This window comes from Salvelinus alpinus, chromosome 3 (genome assembly GCF_045679555.1).
Source record: "Salvelinus alpinus chromosome 3, SLU_Salpinus.1, whole genome shotgun sequence".
Lineage (NCBI taxonomy): Eukaryota > Metazoa > Chordata > Actinopteri > Salmoniformes > Salmonidae > Salvelinus > Salvelinus alpinus.
Window position 1 is genome coordinate 38,496,653 of NC_092088.1, and position 17,629 is coordinate 38,514,281.

Consider the following 17,629-nt stretch of genomic DNA (forward strand, 5'->3'; position numbering starts at 1 on the left):
TACTAGCATGTCAATTTGATTTGATTTGTTTATATCAATCATTGAGCCACAATGGCAATGAGAAAGACAAGAATCGACAGAACTACAGCTACAGTATAATAGGCTAAATGAAAGTAAGAGACCGTATAGTCCACCGCTAATGCTGCCAGGAACCTGACACAGAACCACTGACCGTGGTCTGTAATTACAGAGACTGTCACGTCACATGCAGTGTCTGTCTGACAATGATGGACAGCATGAACAAGGCCCTGTTCTCTACTGTTCAGTATGTGGTGCCACTGGGATTGGTCCAAAACCGCATCATAACCCTTAATAGCTTACCATAAAAGACAAACAATGATTGCATTATGATATAATCAAATAACTATTCTACTGTAGAGGAGATGCAACTCTATTCTATTATGTATGAGCCACACAAAGAGGCTGCTAGCTAAACCAACTGTCAGCTTAAACATTTATGCAGCATTTATTTAAAGGCCTACTCCTTAATGACTCTCACGAGGCATTTATAAGTGATACTCTTTAAGAATCAATGGGTGCATGCCATTAAAAATGACTGTAAATATCACAGTGGGCCTTTAATTCCTCTTTGATGGAGTTGATTCTATCATTTCAATTGAAACCTGGTAGTGCACACTGTATTGGGACAATGATCTACCTACCGGTATTCATACTGTCAAAGGTAATGAAAAAAGACACCCCACAAGGACATTGCCTGATGTCACAATATCCATTGCATTATTTATTTTTTACAGGCATTTGTCCAACTCCTTTCCCAACAAATTCAAGCCAATTCAAGCCAATTCAAGCCGTTGGTTGAAACACTGCAAGACAATGGCCATGGCTTGTAAGTGATACCTACACACCGCCAGATAGGTCATCTGTCATTGTAATAGGATCCCCCTTTAGGAATGTTGTACACATGGAAATTCAGTCTATACATACGTTGCCTACTAGAGCTGCCCTAGTTAGTGAAGCAGCCACCCTAAGCTCTTAGAGGGAAACAGCTTACAGAACATGCGTAGTATAGAGACTGCAGAGGCAAACACAGAAACACACACGTGGCACTGGATGCATGGCTGTCGTTACCTTTCTCTCCAGTTTCAGCACCGATGATTTTCCCGGCTCGTACTCGAAGATGCTTTTGGGCTCGGCACGGTACTTCCTGGTGTCTACCTTTTTGTCAGGGGGCTCCCACTCGTTTCTGCAGGAGGGAGGGGAGAGCAAATCCCTATCAAGTCAAGCAGTCTCCATGGCAACCGGCTGGGGCTAGTTCTTTTGGTGACAGCTCTATTATCAACAGCGTTTTCCCATACAGGAAAGCTCGTGCCACCTCCCACTCTCCATCTCTTTTTCCATGTCGTTCTCTCTCTCGCTCTCTCCATCAGAGCTGTCTTATAATTTTTTTTATAAATAATAAAATATACAGTCATGTCAAGGCATGAATCGAGCCATGCTAGCTAAGTAAACTGAACCAAAGACCCTAGCTGCATTTCCTGCATTTCAATGTGATCTGCTTCAGGATATAGAATTCCACTATGGTTCCTTTGGTTCCACCTTGGTTCCACTATGATTCCACTGGGAATAAGCAAAGACTAAAACAATTGTGCCTAGTGTTGCATTGAATATTTTTTACGTAAGTTCGAAACAAATGCTTTCTATTACACCCGTTAGTTACGGATCAAACAGCTTATTGTAGTGGGAAAATCCAGGTATTTCATCAAATGTTACTTGTAAAAACACAAAAGTAATTGTCAAAGAGAAGAGAATAATCCACAAGCGGTCAACAAACACAAATGCGGCCTCAGAAGGTTCAAACGCTAGAGGTACAGTAACTAGAAGAAACATATATACACCAAGGAAGGCGCTAGAGCCAACCAGGCACGCCATCCTCAGCTTCCGTGCGCAACAGTTTATCCTCTATCACCTGTCTTCCTTCATTAATGAATCACTCATTCCTCCCCACGCCTAGGAGAGTGGATGTTCTTTGTCAGCACTAACATTAAGGGGAGAGGTGAGGAGGCTGTTTAGTCACATCTAGCATGACAACAAGCACCTGAGGTAGTAGAGGTCAGGGAGGACCTAACTGGAGGTTACCACGGTTACCGCAATTCAACATCAGAGGTGAGGAACAGATGTACTGCTCTTTGCTCGTCTACTTCTAATTCCTAAAAAAACAAACATCTAATATAAACACAACATTTGAATCCTTAAATCTTTGACAAGCATGTGTTCAAGTGTGCCGGTTACATGTTACGTGGTGTATGTACACTGTACCTCATTAAACATTCACTATCACACCAAACATGAATATAATCGTATACCTCTTACTGCATCTCATTACAGTCCCTCGGGTAAAATTGCTACCAAAAATGCATCGACCTTGTGAACTGCTCTGCAGAGGCAGTGAATGTATTATGAAGAGTGAGTTCAATGGGTTAAGAGGTCTTCGCGGATATACTATACTACTATCCATGTTAAAGGGAAGCGGCAATAGAAAAGGACTTACCTTTTGGAAGGGAAGAGGGAAGAGGACCGGGTTGGCACAGGCATAGACGACCTATGGTCAACTTCAGCTGCACTTTTTGACCGTGGGACCCCTTTCACTGAACATAAACACACAAGAACAACAGACACTGCTGTGAAAGCGGCCTGTAATGTTTAGCTTAAACTGAAATAAACTGACATCTCTTCCCAGTGATGAAAGTGTCTACTGTACAATTTGATTGTACAGTAAAATGTAAACAAAATCCAAAGATCATGCTATTTGAGATCACAATATGGATATCATGTTAATTTCTCAATCTATGAGAATGACAATTGCCAAAACTCACCATCTTCCACACAACCGTAGGGGGAGGGACCATCATCTGAAAGAGAGAGAAAAAACGTTAGTATCTATTGACTATAAACATGTACTTACTAACATACACAAGGTTGATCCACTGGCAGTTCCACTTGTATAGGGTCTAAGCTATGCAATGTTAATCAAGGGTGACCCAATCTATTGTCATTTAAATTAGCTTGTTAAAGTGGTGCTACATTTGTAGACACTCTAACCAGTAGAGGTCACTTTGGTAGCAGCAGTGCCACACTATAATGACTGTACTCTGTGAACTGCTTATTATAGGACCGAGATTGGGAAATCCTGCCTTAACGCATGTTCGAAGTTATATAGAACAGAAGCGTGATTAAGAATAAAAAATTGTATAAAAATAAAAAAAATATTGGGGGGGGATTACAGACCAAAAAGGCACGTTATAGCAATAACATGCATCTGCAACAATAGCTTTCCTGGAGGGGCCATATTTATTATTATAAACATCTAATCACGATTAAAATTAATTCTCAAATTCAAATACATTATGCTGATATATACAGTATGTATTTCAGGTATTTCTGCTGTAACGCAGGGTATAGCCAGAACCTTATATCACATTTAAGGCTATAAGACCCGGTACAGCTCTTCAAAGGGCACAGTAAGCGTCTCCTCCTCTTCTGTAATTGCCCAGTACAGTATGTCCTTTATTCCATTAGTTCAGACGTTATATTTCTTCAAACACACTGTAAATAGAGTGCTATTCATAGGTTGTGTCAGTCAAAACCCTTTGGAAGAAGCATTACTTCTCTAAAGATGGATCCAATCGATTAACATCCTTATGAATAAGTAATGCTGTTCTTGGAAATCTCGGAATAGTCTACACATTTCGTACAAACCTTCTTCGATCAACTGTTTGATTTATTGATCAATTGATTGATCGATTCAGTGAATAACTAGACATATCAGCTTGCCTGGAAGCAGACGTGAGCAGAAACAAAGGGAAAGGAAGTAGATCTATACACAGTACATACTGTACAAAACGGCATGCAATGGCATTTATGATTTAAAAACAACTGTCAACTGTTAGATGGGTAGTACAAATAGTAAACTGTTAGATAGTACAAACAGCTAAAGAACTATTATTTCAGTGGGTCAATACAGAATAACTGAATACACATACACACACAAATACAGCGTTTTTACACCGACTAGACCGATTTAAACTAGTCTAGTGTAAAAAGGCTAACATTATACTGTAGATGGAACACAGGCCGTGTGGTCTACTACTGCCTGGACAGTACATACAAAGCCTCTCTGTCGTGCTTGGTTGTTGTAATCCATGCACTTGAGCATCATCTAGTGGCTCAAATCTAGCTATGTCTGTACATAAATATATATACATTTTAAAACATGAGCAGAGCTTCCAATCCATTGTGTATGGATTAGTTAATGCGAAATGTTATGTTTTGCATTCATGTTAAATATCAAACAGTTCAAGTGAATTCGCAGTGTAGTTTTCTATTAGTCTCACTCTTAGTTTCGCTAAGCAATCAAGTGCTCAATTTACTGACCCATTTTCAATTCTATCAAGGCAATGGTAAGTAACAAAAGGAGAGTCAATGCAGTAATAAGGTCATTATAAAGAAGGAATTATACATGATTAGTAAAGTCAGGAAGTGGAGCCATGATTGCAATTGGGTACCTGTGGTTTTCATCTGTCTAGGATCATAGAATTCAGGGAATATGTAGGTGGGGCGGTATGGGTTTTCCTCAACAGGTTCTGAGCGAGGTGACGGAGACACAAAACACACACAGCGTGACAGCAGTGAACACACTCACAGACTCACAAAGACAACGGCTTGACAGAAACAACTGATATCAAGTCAAACACACACGAGGACAGTGAGTTTGATGTTCATGATGATCCCCTTACCTGGAATTCTGTGTACAGTAATCCCTCGTTTATCGCGGGGGTTACGTTCCGAAAATGACCCGCGATAAGTGAAATCCGCGAAATAGAAAACTTCTTTTTTTTTTACAATTAGCAACTATTACATGTATACAAATACAGTGACTCACGTGTAGGCCGTTTCACTGCTCTTCAGACTGGGCCGCTGCATCCTGACTGCGCTCTGCAGTGTTCTCTTCTTCTGAAGCCCGCGGTGCAGGTGTGTTTGTTCGGGAGAAGAGCATAGTGATAGGCAGCTGTTGTCGCTCTTTTTTCTTCTTTGCAAAAAGATCCTTGTACACCGACATGCCACCATCGATTACGTTGGAGAACTGTAATGAACGGCTCATCAAAGGGTCCCATTCCTCAGCTACTCGCTTAAGTTCAGTGGCCATTCGCACCATGGTTGCTAAGCGACCAAGCGTTAGTCCTTCCTTCCTTCCTGGCCAACTTAATGTAAATTTGCCAAGCTGTTTTATGTACGTACACATAACTGCACGAGACGACAAAATGATAGCACAATTCGTAGCATGTTTTGATACAAGAAGCGGGAGTGAGTTTTTAGCGAATCAGAATGCAGAGCACAATGCACCAAAAAAAAATAAAAAATGCATTATGAAAATCCGCGAAATAGCGAATCCGCGATAAGTGAACCGCGAAGTGGCGAGGGATCACTGTATTTGTTTGAACATGTTCTTGTACCAGTCCTTGGACTTCTCTGTGTTCTGAAAAGAACATAGTCCTGGTTTTTGCCATATCTAAAAATAAACAGGGGTTCTGACAAATATATGGGTAAGAGTGGATTGGCGATTGGCAGTGAGGCATATAGATTTTCAACACTGTACTCCAATAGCTGCAGGAAGTAGGGGTGCTGATAAATCAGAATATATATATATATATTTTTAAATATCACAAAAGTACTATACTGGGCCTTTATTACTCCTGTATGAGCGGACCAAAATAGCTATCAGCAGCATGGGTAGAACCCCCAGCCCTAAACATCTTCCTGTAGCCATGTGTACTCCTCAGCATCAAATAAAAAATGCCCTGTGAAGATTATTTTAAAAAGGCACAAAGTAGATGACAATGTTTTCGGGCCTCATACAATTATGCACGACTCATAACATCTGGACTGTACATAGGTTTGTGTTCTTACCCGTACTGGCAGGTTGGGCTGGTTCAGTGGGCCCAAGACAGGGGATTGTGAGAACCTCATCCTCTTGCCGTCCATATCTGGGTGTTGGCTCTGTTCTCTCTCTGCCCCAACTACAGGTCCTGGATCAGACAATTTGTCCCTCTCTGGGGTGGGATCTGAAAAAGCCAACATTGCTGTGTCAAAGGGAAGAGAAGCCCGACAGTGGGTTCTACTAGTCAAAATGTGTTTCCCTTGATGAGTAGATGACCTGTACTATAGGTCTACATAAATGGTGGGCAACCAATTTACCCCGTATAATCCACAAGCATACTATGCAAATGACATACAGTAATTTCAATGGTGAAACATGATTATGAACAGACAAAAACCACGGCAATGAACATACTTAGCTTGAGATACCAAATGATATGTAAAAGTCATTTATCAATCAGATATCATTGAGTACTCTCCATCCGTGAGATTTAAAAAAATCCAATATCTCAGAGCAGGAGCATGAAAACTTGGCGCATTGGGCCGACATGAGGCTGACGGCAAACATATTCAGCATGCTGTGTCAACTGAAAAACGCATCCCGGACACATGAATGCACAAAAAACAATGCAGCAATATCTGACGACGAAACAGATATTGATAACAAAACTGCTATTGGCACACAAAGTGAAGGACACTGGAGCATTGTTGTACCTGATTGATCTGATGTTCCATACTTTTGATTTACTTAAAAAAAGCTTTCAGTGTCGGAACTTTCCATTTAAACAAATCAATGGAGTCCATACTTCACAGTGTGGTCAACTGTTTGCATGGCAATTTCACCCACAACCCACATACAGTACTACCCAGAATCAGAGGTGCTTACCTCTGTTGTGTTGTAGCAGAACTATGGTTGGGTTGACAGTTTTGGTGGTGGACGGGTAGGCAGAGGGAGCCTTTGTCGATGTAATATGGCTCTGAATGTCAAAGGCAAGAAACTGGTGTTCTTCGGTGCTCACAGGAGAACTTCCCTGGTAATAAGTGAATAAAACTCGTGATGCTGTTTATCTTTATTAATGAAATTGTAAGTGATGCTGTTCCTCTCTTATAGAAGTTTTGGATAATAAAAATAAACTAAGTAAAAGGCCAAGAAGTTGCATATTAATACATTCTGGTTTTGCAAAGAAATAATCACTTCAATTGACTCGCAACAGCAAAAATACACCAAATATAGCTATTTCTATCACAATTAAATCTGGTTTTAATCACATTAAACAAGCATAGCATTATCCAATTTACAGTATTATCCCATAAATAGGGGAAATTCACAAAAGCTTATTCACTGATTAGATAATACATACCTGGGGTTGAGTTCTGTTGACTGTAGGTAAATCAGCTGTGATGTCGTGGAAGCATCCCTCAGCCAATCCTGTTAGAGAGCTGTCTCCATTGATCTGGCCGATCCAACTACCTGAAATGATCCCAAAACAATCTCATTTTGGCCAGCGAATAGCAGTGCAAGACGATCCTCTCAGAAACCTAACAATACTGAAAGATACACAAACTACTGTACTCTTGGCAATGTTTGCCTTTTGGCGATGAACCTGTTTCAGAGATTAACACCAAACTACAAACAGGAAACAATTAATCCTCAATTAAATAAATCACTGGATAATCCTGCAGGGACAAAAAGCTTCCCATAGTGCTTTTCCCGTACATAGATGCTAATATCCCCATGGAGAAATAAAATAATGATTCTCCCGCAATCTGTGAACTTTGTTATCAGAACAAGGCGCCTATTCAGTGGTCTGTAAAGGCTGTTTGTTCCAATGGCCTTTATATTCAGGCTCGCAAATAAAGCATCTCCCCAAAAGCCTTGGCCAGTCTCCAGCTCAGTTCTAACATGCTGAAGGCAACAAACAAGTCCACAGTCAAGGCCCTGGTTCCAAAGTGCAGTGTGGGCCGGTCCGAACAAAAGAGGTCTTTGATGAAACACATGGAAATATGAGCAATCATGGTCAATGATTCTGTGTTGTGCTGGGCAACCAAATATAAATACACTTTGAAATGTGTCAAGTTCTCACTTTAATATCAAAACATACTGAAATATGTGTATAAGTGAGCCCAGCTGAACTTTTGTAGTATATAAAACATTTTAAGACCTCTAAGAACAGAAAAGCTTGTGAATTACGGTGAATTCTTCTCCATATCCATCAAGATCACTATGGAAAACAAATGACTAAATGGTCATTAAAGTTAGTGATTCATACTATGACATAATCAATATATTACAATATCCTATTTTGTTAACGGGAACATTTCCTTCCACTTTGAAATAGTTTGTCTCATCAGCTATTACTCCAGCTAGACATCAGCTCTCTAACCTGACCACTTTCACAGAGCGATGCTAGCGTATCACTCGACTCTGTAATAGAAAGAAAACTCAACATAATATCAGAGATATTAGATATAATGCACATAGATATCTAAGTCTTGAGAGCAGCTGTAGCAATCTGGTTGACTTACCTGGTGCTGTTTCGACGTTGGATTCTTTACTGACGCAGTCCTCGTCGTCTATGTGTACCAGAGTGGCCCTCAGAGTCACGACCCCCTTCCCTTTACACACCCTTGTAGGGTCCAGCTCTATAGACAGATAGACAGGTACATGCAAGGATGTTACCACTAGATTGACTTACATCGGATGCCCCATAGTCACTCATTCTTCAATGCCAAAATGTGTGAGACAACCTCACAATTCTACACTCTGTTTGAATCTATTCTCAGTAAGCTTCAAATCACCACAGCTCTATTGGCTCAGGTCCTGAGGGAATCCATGTTACCTCAATCCCCAAATTATAAAAATAGAATGAAAATGTCCAATCCAGACCAACACTAATAGTCCCCACATCCATATCATTAATTATATGCTAACACCATCAGTCTGTCATTATATCCAATTAGTACAACGGTGGCGCAGCGGTCTAAGGCACTGCATCTCAGTGCTAGAGGCGTCACTACAGACACCCTGGTTCGATTCCAGGCTGTATCACAACCGGCCGTGATTGGGAGTCCCATAGGGCGACGCACAATTGGCACAGCGTCGTCCGGGTTTGGCCGGTGTGGGCCGTCATTGTAAATAAGAATTTGTTCTTAACTGACTTGCCTATTTAAATAAAGGTAAAAAAGAGACACTACAGTAGCTTACTGTTGTTTAAAGTGAATGCACATCGTTAGCAAGTGAGTATTGAAAGGATCCTCCTCGGCATATCCAGTGTGTCAGAGGTGTCCTAGAGCACAGGCTGATGAAAGATAAATGAGACGGAGGATTGGAGGAGTGGAGGAGGAGTTAATGAGTGTGTTCACCTGCAGCCGGAATTAGGTCAGGAGAGCCTTTCATGCTTGTCAGAGGGGTGATTCTGACTGCAGACAAACAGCAAGGACCTGAGGAGACCGGAGGAACTACCAAAACAACAGACAGTGTACAGGTGTAAGCTGGGGACAAATTGTGAAAAGTGAACAGGGGGAATAGTATACAGTTGCATTGGCAGGGAAGGTGTGTTAAGTGTATTAATTGTCAAGATCAAGGTAGCCCTTTCCTGCAGTCAATGACCAAAAGCGCCCTCTTTGGCCTCATGGGTGGAATGTTATTAATATTTTTCATAATTCCATAATTAAAAAATATTATTTCAAAAAACCTAATGAAAATCCGGTGTCTCTGTGTCAAACAGTTTTGTTATATTTCAATTCAATCTTTTGTGATGTATATAAAGTGTAATATTGGGAACTCAAAATATAATACACTTCAACTCGATATCTGACATTGTACTGTACAGGTGTCTTCTGTTTTAAAGCCCATAACCAAATACGTGAGGTGTATACTTTGTTTCAAAGTAGATTTGTTCAAGACTACCAAGAATCACTCTGTGTGACCCTGATTTAGCCCACTGCAGTAAAAGGTTAACAAGAGAGATGCACTATGTATTTTTTGTTAACAAGAGAGATACCATCCCCTCTCATACCCCCTCCATTCGATCCCTGGGTGTAAACAAATGTATTTACCTGAACCTCACCAAGAATGGGGTAAGCCAAATAGTATACCCCTGTCTTTCTGTATTATACAACAGATTTGGGGGAATTTGGGGCTGATGACCACTGCAATACTTAACATTGTAGACATTGTAGACAGTTATTACATACAGAACATCCTCATGAAAGAAAAAAACACACATATTTTGAGACAAATAACATCGAGGTGAAGTGGAGCTGGAAGACATATTGCAGAAAGGAGCTGATAGTGGCAGATCGCTATAACAATGACCTTTGGAAACATAAAGGACAGTGGACCACTGTACTTTTGACTACAGAGAACAGAGCTACAAGTGTACAGTAACAGATGTTACGGACAATTGCTGTTTAACTATTTAAAATGATGTGTATGCTACATCACATACGGAACGGTGATGACATCTTGCATCTTACCATGTGATATTCCCTCTGATGAGTAGACAGCATTTGTGTGTCCCCTTCCCCTAAACTGTCAATGCCTCAAATGCATGCCATCTCTAACTCTGCCCACTCTAACATGTAGCCTACTGTATGTTAGCCCTCCCTCATAAAATAACACTTTTGTTGTTGTTCATTGCTTTTGCTTGTTTCTCAATGCTTAGTTGATTGACTCGAATTTATGGTTAGTGGTGTAACATACGATAGGCATATTTCTGGTGTGATTATGCTGCTTCAATTATCAAAATGAACTTGATCATTTTACACTCTACCAAATGAACAGGCATTGTGATCAAACATAGGATTGAAGACCCTAAACATCACTAAAGCCTTCTGGGACCACAGAACTGAGCTATGCAGTATAATGAGAGACATGAGAAAAATAAGGGGATGAAACTTACTGTAGGATTGTTCAAATCTCACACTGCCCTCTGTTGGTCAGCCCTGGAACAAAAGAAAGTCAGAGGGAGAGTTATTGTAGAGGAAAGCAGATTTGAGCAAAATGCATTAATTTACAGCATAGTAGTTAGTTTCTTTATGGGCCATCATGGGGAGACCAGTAAGTTTGAGCAGCAGTTTGTTTCTAGGCAGGAATAGGCTGGGATATAGTCGAAACTGACAGTAATCAGGGATGTTGGAAAATATTTGTTTTGAGAGGGGGTGTGAGACCACCTATTTGCGCATGCACAATTTATTTATGAGCATAATAGTAAAGGCATGTCAATTAGCTGTAAATGTATTACCTTTTAATATGGTGTGAACACAGCCAGGCATGATGTTTTCATCTGATTGTCAAACAAATCACTTAAAAAAATAGGCTACCTGTGCACGTTTTATCCACTCTATGGTCATGTTACCTTGCTCAGAAGTTGCAAGCATCTGACAGATCGCTAAAACATACTGTATGATGTGGTTAACTGATACGTAAAAATACCTATCCAGGCGTTGTAAGTATCTTGGCATGCGTCAGAGGAAAGGGCAGAGGAAAGCACATTATAATTGACTCGTCCACTGATGTCCGCATGCGTCACGGTCCTGGCCAGTCATCTTTGCCTACTCAGGCTACTGTTACCTCTATTTCTGATATTTTTCTGCATATAATTTCCAACATTTGGTAGGCTATTTGTTAGCCACCTTGTCTATAATTAGATAGGCCTACATGCATCTTCTCTTCTGTCATTACCTGCAGACTTAGTAATTTGGAGGCCACAGGCAGAGGCCAGTCTTCAAAAAAATAGGTTACCTTTGCACGTTCATCCAAAATAATTCCAGCATTCGAACAGCGCACTGTGCACCCGCCAACTTTCCTTCAATTCACAAGTGGCTGAAACTACCTCAACAGAGAAAGCATCCAAGCGGCGAAACAGCGCCCCTCTGTTTTACTAAATGTAGCCCATGTATCTGATGCTGTCTGGAAAAAAAGAGTATGACATGCCACTCTTTTAGGACAGACAGCATCAGATACATGGGCTACACATACACCGCATTCGGAAAGTATTCATACCACTTCACTTTTTCCACATTTTGTTACATTACAGCCTTATTCTAAAATGTATGAAATTAAATGTTTTCCTCATCAATCTACACACAATACCCCGTAATGACAAAGCGAAAACAGTTTTTTAGAAATGTTTACAAAAGTATTTAAAACAGAAATATCACATTTACATAAGTATTCAGACCCTTTCCTCAGTACTTTGTTGAAGCACCTTTGGCAGCGATTACAGCCTCAATTCTTCTTGGGTATGACGCTACAAGCTTGGCACACCTATATTTGGAGAGTTTCTCCAATTTTTCTCTGAAGATCCTCTCAAGCTGTCAGGTTGGATGGGGAGCATCGCTGCACAGCTACTTTCAGGTCTCTCCAGAGATGTTCGATCGGGTTCAAGTCTGGGCTCTGGCTCGGCCATTCAAAGACATTCAGAGACTTGTCCCAAAGCCACTCTTGGCTGTGTGCTTAGAGTCATTGTCCTGTTGAAAGGTGACCCTTCGCCCTAGTCTGAGGTCCTGAGCGCTCTGGAGCAGGTTTTCATCAAGGACCTCTCTGTACTTTGCCCCATTCATCTTTCCCTTGATCCTGACTAGTTTCCTAGTATCTGCCACTGAAAAACATCCCCACAGCATGATGCTACCACCACCATGCTTCAACATAGGGATGGCGCCAGGTGTCCTCCAGACGTGATGCTTGGCATTCAGGCCAAAAAGTTCAACCTTGGTTTCATCAGACTAGAGAATCTTGTTTCTCATGGTCTGAGAGTCCTTTAGGTGCGAGCTGTCATGTGTATTTTACAGAGGAGTGGCTTCCGTCTGGCCACTCTACCATAAAGGCCTGATTGGTGAAGTGCTGCAGAGATGGTTGTCCTTCTGGAAGATTCTCCCATTTCCACAGAGGAACTCTGGAGCTCTGTTAGAGTGACAATCGGGTTCTTGGCCACATCCCTGACCAAGGCCATTCTCCCCTGATTGCTCAGTTTGGCCAGGTGGCCAGTTCTAGGAAAAGTCCTGGTGGTTCCAAACTTCTTCCATTTAAGAATGATGGAGGCCACTGTGTTCTTGGGGACCTTCAATGCTGCAGACATTTTTTGGTACGCTTCCCCAGATCTGTGCCTCGACACAATCCTGTCTCGGAGCTCTACGGACAATTCCTTCAACCTCATGGCTTGGTTTTTGCTCTGACATGCACTGTCAACTGTGAGACCTTATATAGACAGGCGTGTGCCTTTCCAAAACATGTCCAATCAATTGAATCTACCACAAGTGGACTCCAATCAAGTTGTAGAAACATCTCAAGCATCATCAATGGAAACAGGATGCACCTGAGCTCAATTTCGAGTCTCATAGGAAAAGGTCTGAATACTTACGTAAATAAGGTATTTCTGTTTTATTTTTTAAATAAATTTGCAAACATTTCCAAAAAACAGTTTTTTATATATATTTCCAAATGACATACGTTTGAAGGTTTTCAAGGAAATGAAAAGCTGTGAAAACGCTCCAACATGAATCTGAGAAGATTTGGATGCATATTTTATGTGGTAGAAATATATGGTTGAAATACCCTACCGTCAGCTTTTATGTCGCTGACAAAGACAGCACTTTTGCACGGCCCCTAAACATGCATTTGCATTCTCTCAAGATGCCGAATGAAAGAAATCATATTTCTCCACTCCTATTCCTGAGACAAAATTAACATTATTTTACTGCAAGTAATAATATTATATTAGGCTACATGTGAGAGTTATAGGCCTACAGTCAGTGTCTATATTTCAGTTACTACAGTAGGCTAAATCTTGAGTGTCCAAATATGTATTTTTACTTCCGCCGTCTTTGACAGTAATGCACTTGAACATGAAAAAGATGACATTGTATAGGCCTACATGGATGGATCAAGTAATCATATTTGAACTAACATTTTCATGAATCACTTTAACACACTGAACTGTAGTCCTATCTGTGCTGCTGTCACTGATGCATAACATAGCTGCATCCAGCTTATGAAAGAAAGGCCACACCTATGGCTGTGTTACATGCTGAAACAGGATCTAAGACGTCCAGAGTTACTTTAAGTGGAACAAGAGAGACCCAGAACACATCAACTCAAACACATTAACAGAACAAATGAGCAGCCTAGGAAGGTATGTAAGGGTATTCACCTCATTAGTCATTAGTGGTATGATTATGTACACAAACAATACCAGTGTCATGACTCTCGAGATAAATTACTCCCGCTCTCACTCGAGACCCTATTCAGGGCCAGCTCAATGGGCCAGCTCGATCAAGAAACAAGGCCTCAAGCTTTGTCTATAGACTCTGATACAAATGTTGCAAAGCAAAATGCCAAAAACATCGCAATAGCCAATTCCACTCAGACCCCGAATAGTCGATATGACACATCGCGTAGTTGCGAACAACCACTCCACTTTGTGGGGAATATGACCATAAAACGCAACTCAAACAGCCCATACTGTACGAGGCCGCCAGAACAGGAAACAAATCTAGTTGTAAACTTCCCCATGAGAACAAAGAGGAGAGGACAGGCCCCTCAACGTGGATAACCTTAGAATTCATCTGAGATATCACTGAGGTGTACCACACTGGTTGTAAAAGAAGTCCAGTGGACTTTCCACCTCCAAAACAAATGGCAACAATAATCATTACTTGAAATATGTAGTCTCAACTACAATGCAACTAGTAAAATGCTCTAATCATGTATTCCAGTAGGATAACATTTCCCTTTGGGTACCAGTACCAATGCCAGCAACAGTCAGTCCAGCCAAACTCAGTAAGAAGGTTAGAGACCTAACAAGTCAAATTGCCCTTGATAACAGTGACAGAGGAGATAGTAGTCACTCAGGTTGCAACATGTGGAAGGGAATCTCCAGAACACTCTTCTGATGGTTAACACACACGCCACTAATAAATAGAACCCTCCATTCAGGAGAAGTCATGAACCATGATCACACCGGGTACGACTGGTTCAGTGCTTATAGAGTACTTCCGTTGTGAGGTTAGCTCCTCTGTGGATAACATAGCTATGAAATAGACTCCATACCTATCGCCACTGCAATGGTGTAAGACACAGTAACTTGCAGTAAAACATCTACAGGTCCCCTTTGCATATGGTTTGAGGTCGACAACGATTCTTACTGACCTCCAGGCACTAACATGAAAATTATCGGACGATGTCAGACTCATTCTGAACAGGTTGCAGCCTACCAGGATACTTGGTTTTCTTTCCCTTGGAATGTGCGCTTGTGTAAGCATAAACACACTGTACAACGGAACATTTAATGAGGATTTATGCTATGATCACTTAAGGGTCCGAGCAAAATACCAGCCTTGGTAAAGTTGAAAATGTACTCTGAGGCCTTTGACTCTACAGCTACCGTACTCACCAGTTTCTACCCAGAGGCCCATAGGTCATCCCTGTAGATTGTCTGAAGCTGGTGCCTTACAGCTGTAGACTTATCATGTAGTTATCAACTAAGGATAGTGCCCTAAGCAACACACCGCTAAGTAGGAACGCCCTAGATATGACATTAGACACAATGCCATGACAGGGTCATTTAGCCAAGACCATGGACGTATATAGAATACAGTCCAATTAGATGATTAAGGTGTGGTAACTATATTTTGTATATCTTTTGTTTATGCTCTTATTCATTTTTGTTTCATTTTCTTTGACACTTAGGAAGTGATAGAGCCATAAACAAGTTCCCCATACAACCATCAGTTAGTGCCACAACGCCGCTCATTTGGGGAAGAAATGTAATTGTGTTTTTCGTAAGTGTGCATTGTTAACATCTGCTTAAGTTACTTCCTAGATCTACCAGCCTGGACAACCAGATGACGGGACCGCAACGCCGATCCCCAACCAGGACATCCGCAGGCCATTCTTGTGGTGGTATGCAGCTTGCAGAAATCCTACCAAGGTTGAACCCACCAGAGGGGGACTGTTATGACTCTCCTGACAGTGGATCAAAGGACCCATCAGCTAGGCAAATGCTTGAAGATAGCCAGACCCCCTCACTCCCACAGAAGAGGGGAAGGGGGTCCGAGCCGGTCTTAACACCTTAACACTGGGTTGTAAATTTAGAAATAACTTTCTCTTCCTTGCCCTGCAGTATTGAAAGACTGAAACTCCTTTGTTACAGAGACTTTTTCCGCCAAAACCTTTTCTCTCCAAGAGAATGAACTTTAGAACAATATTCCTAAAATAGGAATGTTAAGAATGGGCCGGTGGAGGCGGTCTAAAGAATAATCCTGTCACATTGTTTATTATTTTGTGATGTCATTAAGGATGGTATAACAAAGTAACTGTAAGTTAGGAAGGAAACACATCCTATCTGTCAAGTTTACAGCTAAATGTTGTATAAAATAAATGATTAAGTATGAGAGTATTTTTGAAAAGATAGAAATGTGATTTTAGTTTTCTAATGAGATAATTGTTTTTCATATAAGCTATGCACAGTCAGTAGCCACGCCCAAGTGAGCTCAGAATTTGTGTCAGCATGACGGAACGCCCCTTTGGCCAGAGTGCTTAAAAGGACTCGCTAAGAATTAACATATAGATCAGCCAGACGGCCAGCGTGAGCTGAACATTACGAAATGGTTAAAACTAAAAGACCAAAAAGACGTGAGGCTGTGGTCCACACGTTGAAATGGTTAGAAACTTTGTATTGAGACCAGACAGCGTGGAGCGGTGGCTACACGGCTGAAATGGTTTAAACTCTACAGACCAGCCTGACTTACAGCGTGAGGTGAACGTTATGAAATGGTTTAAACTCCCCAGACCAGAAAACATGGGACGGTAGTCCATACATTTGAAATGGTGAAACTCTGAAACTCTCAATCTCTACAGAAGAAGATAACCTACCTAGGAGACAAGAAACATTCACAGTCTGCAGCTGTGGATGTAAAAAGTGGTCCTAGAACTTTGACTCGGAAGTATCTATTCTAACGAACACTCCAAGACCAGAGAAGCTCTACAACTAAGGACATTGTGACCAGAGCCTTACATCGAGCCAATACCCATAGACGGATCGATTGGTTTCAACAGAAAGACGACAAAGAAAGACAGCTACGCGTAAATATATATTGCATTTCTAATCCGAATGAGCGGTGGTTAGGGTGCTAAGTATTCTGGTATCTGTGAGCGTAGTTTCCAAATGTATGTACGATACGTTGACTCTCTTTGTCACTCCCTCTCTTTATTTTCCCCCAACCCCTTTCCATTGTGTAACAAGCTGTCATATCGTGTCAGTGCACTAGGGACTTTTATCTCATGTTAGTGTATATGTGTATTCTGTGTTATTTTTTAGTTAGTTAGTAAATAAATAATTAAGCCAATTTGTGTATTGCTGATTCATCAATAATGGCTAGGGTTCTTGCGGATCCAAGGATTATGCAACATTCAGAATGAGACTGATGAGGTAATAATTATTAATAAGTGACTGTTATTGATTTAAGAGATATCTATATATCTTTAGAGTTTAAGTCGGGAGATAGTAACTCGTTAAACAACTCTTCCCGTGGTGCCCCAAATTCCTAATGAGTTAATTGATACATGATTGATTTAATCGAGTAACAATTAAACATAGTTTGATTTGATAAATAACAGTCATCAGATTAATGATAATCACATCACGACACCAGAGTGATGCGTATTACTGCTCAATACAGTGCTGCTATTGCTATTCAATGCACAAAGAGTAAGGGAATACATCAGACAGAG

General features: G+C 41.0%; 1 protein-coding gene across 2 annotated transcripts in view; it reads right to left on the reverse strand.

Annotated features, from left to right (window-relative positions):
* LOC139570669 (sorbin and SH3 domain-containing protein 1-like) overlaps positions 1-17,629 on the reverse strand; it is an 86,343-nt gene that overhangs the window by 33,330 nt on the left and 35,384 nt on the right. The window contains exons 3-14 of one of the 2 annotated variants that reach the window (XM_071392745.1): positions 10,800-10,842; positions 9,259-9,354; positions 8,422-8,538; positions 7,257-7,366; positions 6,782-6,926; positions 5,926-6,080; positions 5,449-5,494; positions 4,755-4,769; positions 4,524-4,601; positions 2,835-2,870; positions 2,510-2,606; positions 1,090-1,204 (exon numbers count right to left, since the gene is read on the reverse strand). In XM_071392745.1, coding sequence (XP_071248846.1) covers positions 1,090-1,204; positions 2,510-2,606; positions 2,835-2,870; positions 4,524-4,601; positions 4,755-4,769; positions 5,449-5,494; positions 5,926-6,080; positions 6,782-6,926; positions 7,257-7,366; positions 8,422-8,538; positions 9,259-9,292 — 948 coding nt within the window. In that variant the 5' untranslated portion in view covers positions 9,293-9,354; positions 10,800-10,842. The other variant, XM_071392744.1, reaches the window with a different exon arrangement.